Here is a 13,009-nt window from a genome sequence, read left to right as displayed (position 1 = left end):
TAATATAATATAATATAATATAATATAATATAATATAATATAATATATTCAAGACTTGTTTATTATTTATATTTTTTTTTTATTATTATATTTTGTCATTAAAGTATTCACTTAAATTCTAGTAACATATTATTAATTAGGTATAATTTTAATGTATTAAGAAAGAAAGAATACTTTTTCTCGTTCTTAATGATTGGCGGGAGATCGTTGAATATCTTTACCAACATCGAGTGGGGACTTGAGCTCGATGAGTTCGATGAGTGTATGCCATCGAGTGTATAACCAGAAATAGAGACGACATGTCATTTAATTTGTTTGAAAACTATTCTGCCTTATCATTACTGTGACAACTGCGCTCCGATTGGATAGCCCGAGTTCGAAACAATTGACGGGTGTCGTCAACTGTTTCACTTCAAATCGACAAGTTAACTTGAGCTTTGCTATAATGGACGAAAATTGCAAAATTACATATTTAATATTTAATTACTGATGAAATGTGATTCCGTTTCTTTTGTAATTAGATGCCTTGCTGTTTTTCCTACACCACCGAATAGGACAACGCGGTGTTGTTGAACATATTATCTTTATTACAATAAATACAGAATATTTTTTGGAATATACGTATACGTACACACAGGTCAGTAGTTGGCCTGTCTATATCTCAGTGCAAACGAGAGTTGATATTTATAAGAGCTGTATCGCTAATGTGTTACCAGAAATATATGGCCCTTATTTCGTCTCTATTTCTGGTTATATATTCGATGGTGTATGCATATTAAGCGGCCATTGCAGTTATCAGGTCAGTCGATTTGTTTATCTCCATTAATGCGTACGAAAAGTTAGATAACTTCTTCTTAATTTTTTGTATGTGACATTTCCAGTTTACATGCATGTCTTCTACTCTCTCTATATACATATATATATACTGTCGATTCAGCTCAGGTCGAATCTAAATTATTCCCATACTGAAACGGTTCTATTGTGCAGATCGAACGGCAGGGACACTGGCTTTATTCCAGAATTTAGTTTTTAACCGACTTCAAAAAAATTTTTAAAAAAGGTTCTCAAGTCGACTATATTTTATTTTTTGGTTTTTTTTATATGTATGTTACGCGATAACTCCGGTATTGGTGAACCGATTTTCATGATTCTTTTTTGTTGGAGAGGGGGGAATTCCATAGTGGTCCCATTTAATTTTGAAGAAAATCATCTACCTCTAAGGATGGCTGTTCACGCATGAAGATTCATTTTTATAAATAGCGCCTAAATTTTACTTAAGGAGCAATTATTTTAATGGTTTATTTTGCTATTTCTCCAATTCAAGGCGTTTTTCTCTCAATATACTTTGAGTAGTGAGAACCGATTTTTATTATCTCCAGTGTCAAGTCCTTTATAGTGGCGAATTTAAGGATATTTCAATAAAACTTAGCAAATAGAAGTAATTCCGCGTACTTTTGAGTTTATTATTTTGTGATATCTTTTGGAGCTACTCGAGACGCGTCAAACAAATACTATGATTAAAATGTAGCGAGTTTCAAAAAGGTAGTGTCTGAAAAACAGCTTAAGCTGAGACTCTATCCTTTTTATCTACACAGTATCTATAAGTGATGTTATTTACGACTAAACTGTTTTGTAAATGTAGATAAATAAAGTTCTTTATTATTATTATTATTAACTAAAGCCATTTGAGGTTGTATAGACTCACAAGGCCAGTCCAGCCGTTTGAAAGCTACGATGCCACATGAACACAGGCTTCAAAAAAGTAACTCCTCTCTCTTTACGTCGTGAGTTTAAAATAGTTATTTGTTAAACCTGAGCAAGCGAAGGAGTTTAAAAACCACTCGCTTCCCTCGTGGTTCAAAAATAAAATCCGGAGGGTAGCGAGGGTTTCAAGCCGCGAGACGCAAAACAACTTTGCTGCCGAGCGAAATACATAACTTTTCACTTCACTATAGCGAGGAAAATGGTAGATGAAAGAAAAACAATTATAAATAAATATCGTACACTACGTACGTACTCATAGCTCTGCACTAGGAAAACCCTGTGTCGCGGGTTTTATAGTTGAACTTCGAGTATGTAACCGGAAATAGAGACGAAATAAGGGCCATACATTCCTGGTAACTCATCAGTGATACATCACTTATAGACTGACATATAGACAGCGTCAACAACTGACCTGTGTATACGTCTCCGTATATTCCAAAAATATTCTGTATTTATTGTAATAAAGATAATATCTCTAATTGTTACTGTGACAATGGCGTCCTGTTTCATTTTCATGCGTTGGTGTGGGGGAAAAACAGCAAAATATCTAATTATAAAATAAACGGAATCAGAATTTCATCAGTAATTAAATATTAAATATGTAATTTCTCAATTTTCATCCATTATAGCAAAGCTCAAGTTAACTGGCCGATTTGTAGTAAAACAATTGACGACACCCATTGATGACACCCGTCAATTGTTTCGAATTCGGGCTGGCCAATCGGAGCGCAGTCGTCACAGTAATCAGAATAGTTTTCAAACAAATTAAATGACATTTCTCTGTCGTCTCTGTCTCTATTTCTGGTTATATACTCGATGTAGTTGAGCTATAACAAACAAAATTAGTTATTGTTGTCAATTTAATGTCAACAATAATAAGCAATTTACCTGGTCATCACCCTTATTGTCGTTGGTGTCGGGAATCGTGACGGGTTTCGGCGTGATTGGGTCTTCAATTGGGCGTGTGTTGCCCAAAAGGCAGCAGGAGTCCAAGTACGAGTGACACGGGCCATCGAGACCTCTGCAGATGAAAAAAAAACACGTTATTTCTAAAGCTAGCTGGAAGCAAATGAAAAAAAAATTAAATGGATTAGGTCTTCTCAATCATCATATATGATGAATCATATGAGAAAGATTTGAAAACGGCTAGTAAAAAAAAGAATTCTTTTAATTATAACAAAGAACAGAAGCGGAAAAATGATTTTTCTCCTCACTAACTCGGAAAGGCTTTCTTTCTGAAAGCCAAAGTATCTTTATTTTACAGGTAAGCAAATTACACTAGAAATCGTCACACTGATTAAACTGTACTGCTCATTCGTAAGGCAGATTCCCCTGATAAGAATGAGCAAGAAACTCTAGGGGTTGCTCTTTGTAAATATACATTTGAATACATTTACCGTTACAATATTTAATTCAAACATCTTAGCTCGAGAATATCTGAAAGAGCTAAACGGGGTCACTACCACGGATTTTTGTCATCCAAGTACGCAGAAGTTGTAACCTTTAGTATAAAATTTTTGTTTCACAATAGTTTTAGTCGTAAATAAATTTAATCGTAGGTAAACTTTGAATTTCAATCGGAATCTTATTATAGAAGCGTATACATTGCCCCTTAAATGAATTAGAGACATGAATTAGGCATCGAGTATATAACCAGAAATAGAGACGAAATAAGCGCCATCTATTCCTGGTAACACATTAGCGATACAGCTCTTATAAATATAAACTCTCGTTTGCACGAAAATATAGTCAGACCAACTACTGACCTGTGTGTACGTCTCCGTATATTCCAAAAAATATTCTGTATTTATTGTAATAAAGACACACTCTAACAATGCCGTACTGTTCTATTACTGTCCTATTTCGGTAGGAATCATATTTTTCATAGTGAACAATACGGGTTTACTAGTGGTAGATCGACTAGCGATGCGGGGGTAGCGTTACTAAAACACATCTTTGATGCTTGGGAAAGGTCCCAGAACGCTATTGGTGTTTTCTGTGACCTCTCAAAGGCATTTGATTGCGTTGATCATATTACTCTTATTAGGAAGCTGGAACATTACGGTGTAAATGGCAAGGCGTCGAAACTTGTCTCGTCATATCTCAACAGTAGAATTCAGAAAGTAGACATAAATCAGACAAGAAGTCACACCACTTCTTTGGGTTCTCCGGTAAAAATGGGTGTTCCGCAGGGCTCAATACTTGGACCTTTCTTATTTCTGATTTATATTAATGATCTGCCATTCTTTGTTAAGGACCATTGCGAAATAGTGTTGTTTGCTGATGACACATCCTTGATTTTTAAAACAGACAGACATGATATTAACTATGACCATATTAATGATATACTCTCTAAGGTAGTTTATTGGTTTAATGCTAACAATTTATTGCTTAATGCCAAGAAGACAAAATGTGTTAAATTTGAATTACCTAATGTGAAATCGACTAGCCCAAGCATAGAAATAAACGGAGAAAAGTTAGACCTTGTTAATAAAGCAGTTTTCTTAGGAGTGACCTTAGATAGTAAACTTTAATGGTTTCCACATATATTTTCCCTGGCCAGCAGATTAAGCTCCGCTGCATACGCAGTTCGTAGAATACGTGAGCTTACTGATGTTAGTACTGCTAGACTAGTCTACTTTAGTTACTTCCATATTATAATGTCCTACGGGATTCTCATGTAGGGTAAAGCGGCAGATATTCAAACCATATTTGGATTGCAAAAACGAGCGATTCGTTCTGTGTACCGTCTAGGCTCTCGGGTTTTTCTCAGAGAAAAGTTTAAAGAGACTGGTATCATGACTGTGGCATCACAGTACATTTACTCAAATATTTTACATGCCCGTAAAAATATACATAATTTCAATAACAAAGAAGATATCCATAATATTAACCTTAGAGCTAAGTCCAAACTCATGGTACCACGATTTCGTTTACCAAGATAAACAACTCTTTTATGGGGAACTGTATACGTTTTTACAATAAGATTCCGGAGCATATATTAAGTTTATCGTTTCCTAAGTTTAAAAACTACATTAAAAATATTTTGATCGAAAAATCATATTACAAAATTGAAGACTACGTGTTAGATAAAGATGTATGGAAAGACGACACGGCTCCAGAATCCACACAAATTTAATTCAAAGTGTATTCCATAGCATTTAAGTTTATTTTGAAATGTGAAATTGATGAGGTGTAAATTCAGAACGCATCCGAAGATAAACTTTTTCTTTTCATTAAAAAAGGTTTTTTAGTTCAACTGTTTTTCTTTCATCTACCATTTCCCTCGCTATAGTGAGGTGAAAACTTGTGTGTTTCCCTCGGCAGCAAAAGTTGTTTTGGGTCTCGTGCCTTGAAATCCTCGCTACGCTTAGGAATCTATATTTGAATCACGAGCGAAGCGAGTATATTAGTAGTATTTATTGTAATAAAGATAATATCTCTAACATTGGCGTCCTGTTTCATTCGGCGATGTGGGGAAAAACAGCAAAACATCTAATTATAAAACAAACGGAATCACATTCCATCTGTAATTAAATATTAAATATGTAATTTTGCAATTTTCGTCCATTATAGCGAAGCTCAAGTTAAACTGGTCGATTTGAAGCGAAACAATTGATGACACCTGTCAATTGTTTCGAATGCGGGCTGGCCAAACAAATTAAATGACATTTCGTCTCTATTTCTGTTCAATGTCAGTATTAATTACACTATGAACACATAAACAAAGTGTCTTCGCCTTAACTAATACTAATGATATTTTGTCGATGAACAATTTCATACACATACAATTTCATCAACAATGTAATAATACACGGTCATTTCTCGGAGATGTCTTAACGTAGTTTATCACTGAAACAATGTATACCAATGAAAACGTGGACATAAAAACGAAATCAAAAAGTATTCAAGTGGTAACTAACTTTTAACTGCCTCCGTAGCCGAACGGTTACCATGCCGGACTAACACGCAGAGGTCCTGGGTTCGATTCCCAGGCCGGGAGAAGTATGTGTATTGCCTACATTTATTTCTCTCGCGAGTTTGGGTGTCACTTGTGGTTGTCTATGTGTGTGTCCATGGCACCCGCGACACAGGGTTTCCCTAGTGCGGCGCTATGAGTGTGTTGCGTTATTATTATTAAAAGTGTCTACATTTTGTACGGCTTTGGATGCGTGCATCTTAGAGATTTTTTCGTTCATTATTCCAACTTAGTGTTAAATATTTATTAAATGTAAAAACATCTCTCGTATCTAAATTTCCATAAATTGTGTTATCTAATTATCCCAACCAAAAACCGACAGGGTCGAACTTTCTGCTGCGTCAGGCCATACCGACCATACCGGCCATACGTTACACCACGAAGTCTGAGGAGATAGTGGAGTACATCAGACTAAAAGCCAAATATATTCCCGAGGGTCGAGCGGTTAAAGTCCTACCACAACCGGAATTTTAATTCGTTTGTGGTACCGACCGAACATCTGTCGACCATCATGAAGGAGGAGTTTTGGCCGAAGGGTGTCATATATCGGCGATTCCGCAGCCGCTTACCTGACACCAGATTGCGCCACACGTCGCCGACAATTGCAATTCGTGTAGATTCAGATATTCCGGGATATTTGAAGTTTGAAACTACGGACCCCTATCATCTTCATTTCTCTCATTATACGTTTTCTAGGAAACGCCCTTACTTTTCCTGATTCCTGAAAGAGTTTCAACTAATATGTATTATAAAATGAGTGTCTAAACTGCTATTGTAAACTATCTCTCGCTCTTTGACAATTTACTCACTTTTCATGTCTGATCTCCCGACTTTGTCTTATTCTATCGTACTGATAGTATCTACGAATTTCGCTATTCGTTTTACCAATACTAATTAAGTAGTATTTCATAAATTTCACTTTATAAACATATTTATTTCGTATTTAATATTTTTATATGTTGACATTGATTGACAGATATGTAACCTTATTTGATTAGATTTAAATTATATAAATATATGATACATTGTTTGACCGATAAGATATACCTAGTCAAGTCATAAATTCTGTCACATGTTTAATATAAAATAATTGAAACAAGTTTATTCATTATGTAACCATTTATATACCAAAATGAACTTAACAAAACATAGATTCTTATGACACTAAAGTTTATTCAAAATGACCTCCGTGATTTTGAATACAGGCTTTCAATCTGCGCGGCCAGTTGTCTATCGCAGCACGAACGAGGTCCATGTCAATGTCGGCGGCTGCCTTAATCAAGGATGTCTTGAGTGACTCCAAATTGGGATGAGGCTTTGAGCACGCCTTTTCCTCCAAGTGTTGCCATATTTTGTAATCTAACGGATTCAAATCTAGACTGGAGGAGGGCCAGTCTTCGTGCCGGATGAAGTCTCTGTCTCCTTCTTCCTCTATCTTCACCATCACACTACACTTACATTGCTCACTCTACCACGTCCTAACACTCACAGTTTCTTTCCACCCCGACTTTCTAGTTCTCCATCCCCACAAAATATTTGAATGGCCTACATTTATTTCTCTCTTGAGTTTTGGTGTAGTTTGTGGTTGTCTACCTGTGTGTGTCCATGGCACCCGCGATACAGGGTTTCCCTAGTGCGGTGCTACCAGTGTGTGTGTGAAACAAGCAAATTGAAATTGGTGTTTATTATCGATTTTTTTTTCGCGTAGTCATGACGTTATACCACGATTGACGCTTAAGCATTTTCGAATGAGCTGGTTTAAATAATTGAATTTAAATAGGGAAACGACGTTGTTAAAAATAAAAATAGAAGTGAAGTTATTTATTTTGCGAGGATGGAAAGTTGTTGTTTGACGCAAGTGCTTTATTAAACCTCAGCAAGCGAAGGATTCTAAGATTATAGATAGAATTCTGAGCGTAGCGAGGGTTTCAAACCACGAGACGCAAAACAACTTTGCTGCCGAGCGAAACGCACAACTTTTCACTTCACTATAGCGTGGAAAATGGTAGATGAAAGAAAAACAGTTGAACTATAAAAAACCAAATTAGGTACCGTTGTCAACAACAACAAGAAAAAAATATATACCAACGGATTTATATTACATAATTAATGTAAGACAAATCGCTTACTTGAACGTGTTATTATGTTTTTTGTTCATCGAAAGAAAAAGTTAGGTGCACCACAGTCCATCGTCAAGTTCGAATTTCAAATACGCTTTCCGGGAGGAAAGGAAAAGGAAGCCTTTCCGGGCTAGTGAGGTGAAAAATATATTTATGTAAATAAAAGTAGCTATTGTCAATTAGAGAAGAAGCCCACAAAGTAACTTACCGAATATCGATGATGCCGACCCCATCTTCGATGATAGTGTTGTTATTACAAAGGTAGTAGCGCACGCATTCGCCTACTTCGTTATTCTCTGTCATGCAGGAGGTGTCGTTCGTCACTGGATAGATGAAAGAACAGTGTTACTTACTGAGTCGAAAAGAGACATGACACATTATCTACTGCCTATGTATTACTGCCTTCATATGGGATTCTCTTGTTTGAAATCAGGCAATTTGCGTGGTTATCTGACATTATTATCATTCGCACATTGACATTATCATCATATTTTACATTTCAATTTCTTTACGAATAATATTTTCTCAAACATGCTCGGAAATATTTGCATAACTTTCAAAAAACTGTCCACTTCTCTAAACTTTTAAATCTACCTACTAATAATGAACTACGTAAACAGGCAAACTTAGAATAATAACGCATAGAATGATAGTTTCATATCAAACGAACTGTCACAAGTGAGGCAAAAATCAAATTCATGTAGGCTAGTTTTAGTAGTAGGTTAATTTTCGGTTTCAGTGAATATTTATATAAAAGTACAAGTTGAAACGCGTTACTTCCTTGTGGAATGTGATGTTAGTATCTATTTTATGTTTGTCTGACGTATTTTTACACTCATTTACCGCACAATTCGTCATTTTTAGCTAAAATTCTTGATCTGTTCGCGGTGCAAGTTGACCTTGAGCACTGAAGGCCCGCCCGCTCGTGTAGGCCCTTTTGGCGCGCTTCAATTTGCCTCACTTAGCGTGTGCGGACTAGGTTTCTATGCGTTATTATTCTAAGCAGGCAAAATAAAAACTCATACAGCCAACTGCCGAGTGTTCTTAATTGCGAGAATTAAGAATACCTACTTGTACCGCTTGCCTACTTAAAAAAAAAAGAAAATGGCGGTGACATTTAAACTAAAGTGTTTTGGTATTCTATTGTTTTTTCGTCTTTTTTTTGTTTTGGTCGCGACAATGAGTGCTAATGAGAAGGGCGATAACGAAATAGTAGTTTATGTGATTGTTACATAATGAATTAAAGGCATTAAAACACGGTTGTGGGTTTATGAAATAAGCCAGCAGGCGAGTCAAACGTCCAGTCAAAACATCACACGAGTGTTTTAATGCCCAATTATGTACAGTTACATATACTGCTTTATCTACACACATATTATAAGCTCTCTGTGATGTGGTCAGGAACCGCATGTTTCGACCGGCATTGCGGAATTGATCAGAGCTATTAGCAGTAATTATTAGTAAAATAATGAAAAAACTTATTTATCAAGCATGTCACGCAACCGTAGTTTTTTTAAATTCATAGACAAACTAGAGTCGGCCCCAACTATTACATCGTTCGATATCAAGTAACGTATGAGATTTGTCAAAATTGATTGCTATTGACATTTCGTTTCGAATAAAACTTCATCTCGACTGATATTAGAATTGAGGTCGAATCAAATTGTTTTGTTTTCCAGAGATGTTGGAGATTTGAATGTAATACTAAAATCGAATTTGGTGTTAATATGAAGCAATAATAACATTTTCACTTACAAGTAAGTTTGTTCTAACAAAACAGTTTATCTTTATGCTGGTCATAATTTACGGTTTTTGAACACATCATAGAGGGTTTATGATATGTGTGTAAATAAATACAGTGATAGATACACATAGATTTTTACTAGCAGTAGGACTCCTTGTGAAAGATTTCGTCCAGGGAAGTACTGCCACCTTACCTATTTCTGCCGCCAAGCAGTAATGTCTGCATTACTGTGTTCCAGTTTTAAAGGGCAATAGATGCTGGTGATCTTATCAACTTAGTCTCAGGGTGACGGCCGCAGTGGCCCTTAGCTCTTTGTAATTTAAAGTTCTGGCTGGCATTGTAACTGTTAAGGCCTGTCCTTGTAGCTTACCATCATTACCATCAGGCGCACGACTAGTTCGTCCCGTCGGTTGATGTTATATAAATAAAAACATTCAAATACATCATCAGACGTTCAGACAAGTTTTGTCCTAACACGTTAAATATTAATATTTTTTTACTTTTTATATATACTTATTATACACATTCTGTATACTGTGTTTGTGTATACAATATAGTATGTATATAATTGTATATTTGGAATGCGGCAATGTGCATGTATGTTATAATATATATGTAGTACGCATCAAGTATATAAAATCGATCAGATCATTTATTTGCTAGAAACAGAGTGGTCAATATAACGAATAGTGGATTAGGAACATACATGTTTTGCCAGAAAATATCCTAGGCATGCAAATAAGAACTTTAAAATGATAAGTACAACTAATTAGTTAATATTACATTCCAATATAACCAGAAATTGAGACGAAATGTCATTTAATTTGTTTAAAAACTATTCTGCCAAATCATTACGGTGACAACTGCGTTCCGATTGGCCAGCCCGAATTCGAAACAATTGACGGGTGTCGTCAATATTTAATTACCGATGAAATGTGATTCCGTTTTAATTAGATGTTTTGCTGTTTTTCCCACACCACCGAATGGAACAGCCCCCCATAGTTAGAGATATTATCTTTATTACAACAAATACAGAATATTTTTGGAATATTCGGGGACGTACATACAGGTCAGTTGTTGGCACTGCACTATTCCAGTTTTCAAATTTGTGATTTCAGCGCAAACAAGAGTTGATATTTAAAAATGATATAAGGCCCATTTGCCTGATGAGTTGCCAGGGCCTTATTTCGTCTCTATTTCTGGTTATATACTCGATAGTAGTACGTTTTTGTGAAGTTTGTTTAAAAATGTATTCGATTCAATTTATACATCGTTTAGCTACTTTGTGCGCCATTAACTGCCCTTCACCGAAAACTCCGTAATAATTTGTAAGTTTGCCTGGAAGAGATCGCTGTCTAGCGATAAGGCCGCCGATCGCACCTTTAGCTTTGTTTTTATTTTTTGTATTGTCAATGGTTTATTTTGTGTTCAATAAAACTTATTCTATTCCATTCTCTTTTTGTTGAAAACCTACCTCACTAGCAGTGCCATTAAATTACAAGAAAATATGTGTGTATAAAATATGTGAGAATCTTTTTTTGAAGTCGGTTAAAAATAAAACAGCGAAAATGGATAAGTAAACTTCTGAAGTCGGTGTTTTTATTTTGAAAAAGTTATAATTCTTGAAAATTATGACGATTTTACTACCGTAATAACAGTTGTCCTATATAGGCACGCCTGTCCATGTGTAATTTTCAGGTAAGTTTTTTGTACTCAATTTTGATGACAACTTCTTTTTATTTAAATATTTATAGAATATCATCATGAAGTATTATTAAAATTTAATATTCGAGTGTGGTAACCTGAAATATTCTTTAATATTTCACGATGATATATTCGAGTAATTAAATAATAACAATTGTCACCAAAATTGAGTACAATAAACTTAGCTGACGGCCATAACAGTTGTGGTGCCACTGATAACTTTAAATTACAAAGATCTGAGACATAAGTTGACAAGTCCCATGTGCCTGTAATTTCACCAGCACCCTTACCGGAACACAGTAATGTGGGCAGAAATAGGTAAGATAACAGTACTTTCGTGGACGAATTCTTTCACAATAAATAAATTGCCAGATATTTTACTTACCATCACTTATTCCCGGCGGTACAATAGTGGACGGTCCCGATATCTGTCCATTATTGTTACCAAGATTCCCACCGACGACGTTACCAGGGTTAGTGCCGCTACCGGTGTTACCGGTTGCCGGTGGTGGCGTACCAAATATTTGGTTTATTACTGATTCTAGGTCGCCGCTGTTGCCTTGACCCGCTGCCACGGCGAGTAGTGATAGAAGGAAAAACTTGTACATCTGTGAAAGGAATGCGATATGTATTATTTCTGAAGGTGAGATGTAAAAAACCTTCTTCCGAAATAGTAATTTTTACTATACTAAAAATAATCTATGACGATCCCTGTGAATTATGTGAGGTCATATACAGTGTGTTAGGGCACGCACTGTATTTGTACAGTGCGTGCCCTTTCAGTGCCCTGCCAGTCTAACACAAGACACACGTTTACGCGGCATATAACTGCCTTCGTGGCCGAACGGTTACCATGCTGGACTGTCACGCAGAGGTCTCGGGTTCGATTCCCGGGCCGAGAGAAATATTTGTATGGCCTATTATTTCTCTCGTGAGTTTGGGTGTAATTTGTGTAACTTTAAGGGGGTGTTTAGTATTCAATATTATGTGAAAAACACTAATACATGTGGGATCAAAAACTCAACTCCCTAGGAATGGCAGCCATTTTGATTTTTTTATACTTAGTTTACTAAACGTTTGTTCTAAAATTATCATATTATGAGAAGTAAAAGCAGTACGAACATAAAAAATATTTTTTCGGAAAGCTAAGATTAGCGGCAATTGAATAAAATGTCTGTCATGTACATAAAAAAGTGAGGGATTGCCTAAAAAAATTAAATTAACTTAATGTAAAAATAACACCAAACCAATGTTTATTTGTGAAAAATACAAGGAAAAACATTTTATTCAATAATTCATTATTTTTTACGACAATGTGCAAAAGTTATGTACAATGTAACATTGCATTTATAACCTATACCAACCATGGGAAAAAGTAATACTGCCCTCGGAACGTATAAGAGGAATTAAAGGTGAATTTAAACATTATTTTTATAAATAATTATTTTCTTTTTTTATTTTATTCTGGTTGCAAGATTTTAGGCCCATTTAACCCATCAGCAGGCACTATAGCGTTTGAGCAGCAGCGTTCTAATTGATATGTAATTATCAACTGCCTCCGTGGCCGAACGTTTACCGTGTCGGACTGCCACGCAGAGGTCTCAGGGTCGATTCCCGGGCCGGGAGAAATATTTATATGACCTACATTTATTTCTCTCGTGAGTTTGGGTGTAATTTGTGGTTGTCTATGTGTGTGTC

The 13,009-nt window shown here is 35.7% G+C and overlaps 1 protein-coding gene across 1 annotated transcript in view; it reads right to left on the bottom strand.

Annotated features, from left to right (window-relative positions):
- The window catches only part of LOC113226057 (phenoloxidase-activating factor 2-like), a 21,537-nt gene extending 9,610 nt beyond the window's left edge, over positions 1–11,927 (bottom strand). Inside the window, exons 1-3 of the mRNA XM_026458569.1 lie at positions 11,697–11,927; positions 8,072–8,186; positions 2,653–2,785 (exon numbers count right to left, since the gene is read on the bottom strand). Coding sequence (XP_026314354.1) covers positions 2,653–2,785; positions 8,072–8,186; positions 11,697–11,919 — 471 coding nt within the window. The 5' untranslated portion in view covers positions 11,920–11,927. The remainder of the gene's footprint in view (positions 1–2,652; positions 2,786–8,071; positions 8,187–11,696) is intronic.
- Between the last annotated feature and the right edge of the window lie 1,082 nt (positions 11,928–13,009).

This window comes from Hyposmocoma kahamanoa, unplaced genomic scaffold (assembly GCF_003589595.1).
Source record: "Hyposmocoma kahamanoa isolate Upper Pololo Valley unplaced genomic scaffold, ASM358959v1 181, whole genome shotgun sequence".
Taxonomy (NCBI): Eukaryota; Metazoa; Arthropoda; class Insecta; order Lepidoptera; family Cosmopterigidae; genus Hyposmocoma; species Hyposmocoma kahamanoa.
Note: the sequence above shows the minus strand (reverse complement) of the source record. Positions and strands in the feature narration are given on the sequence as shown.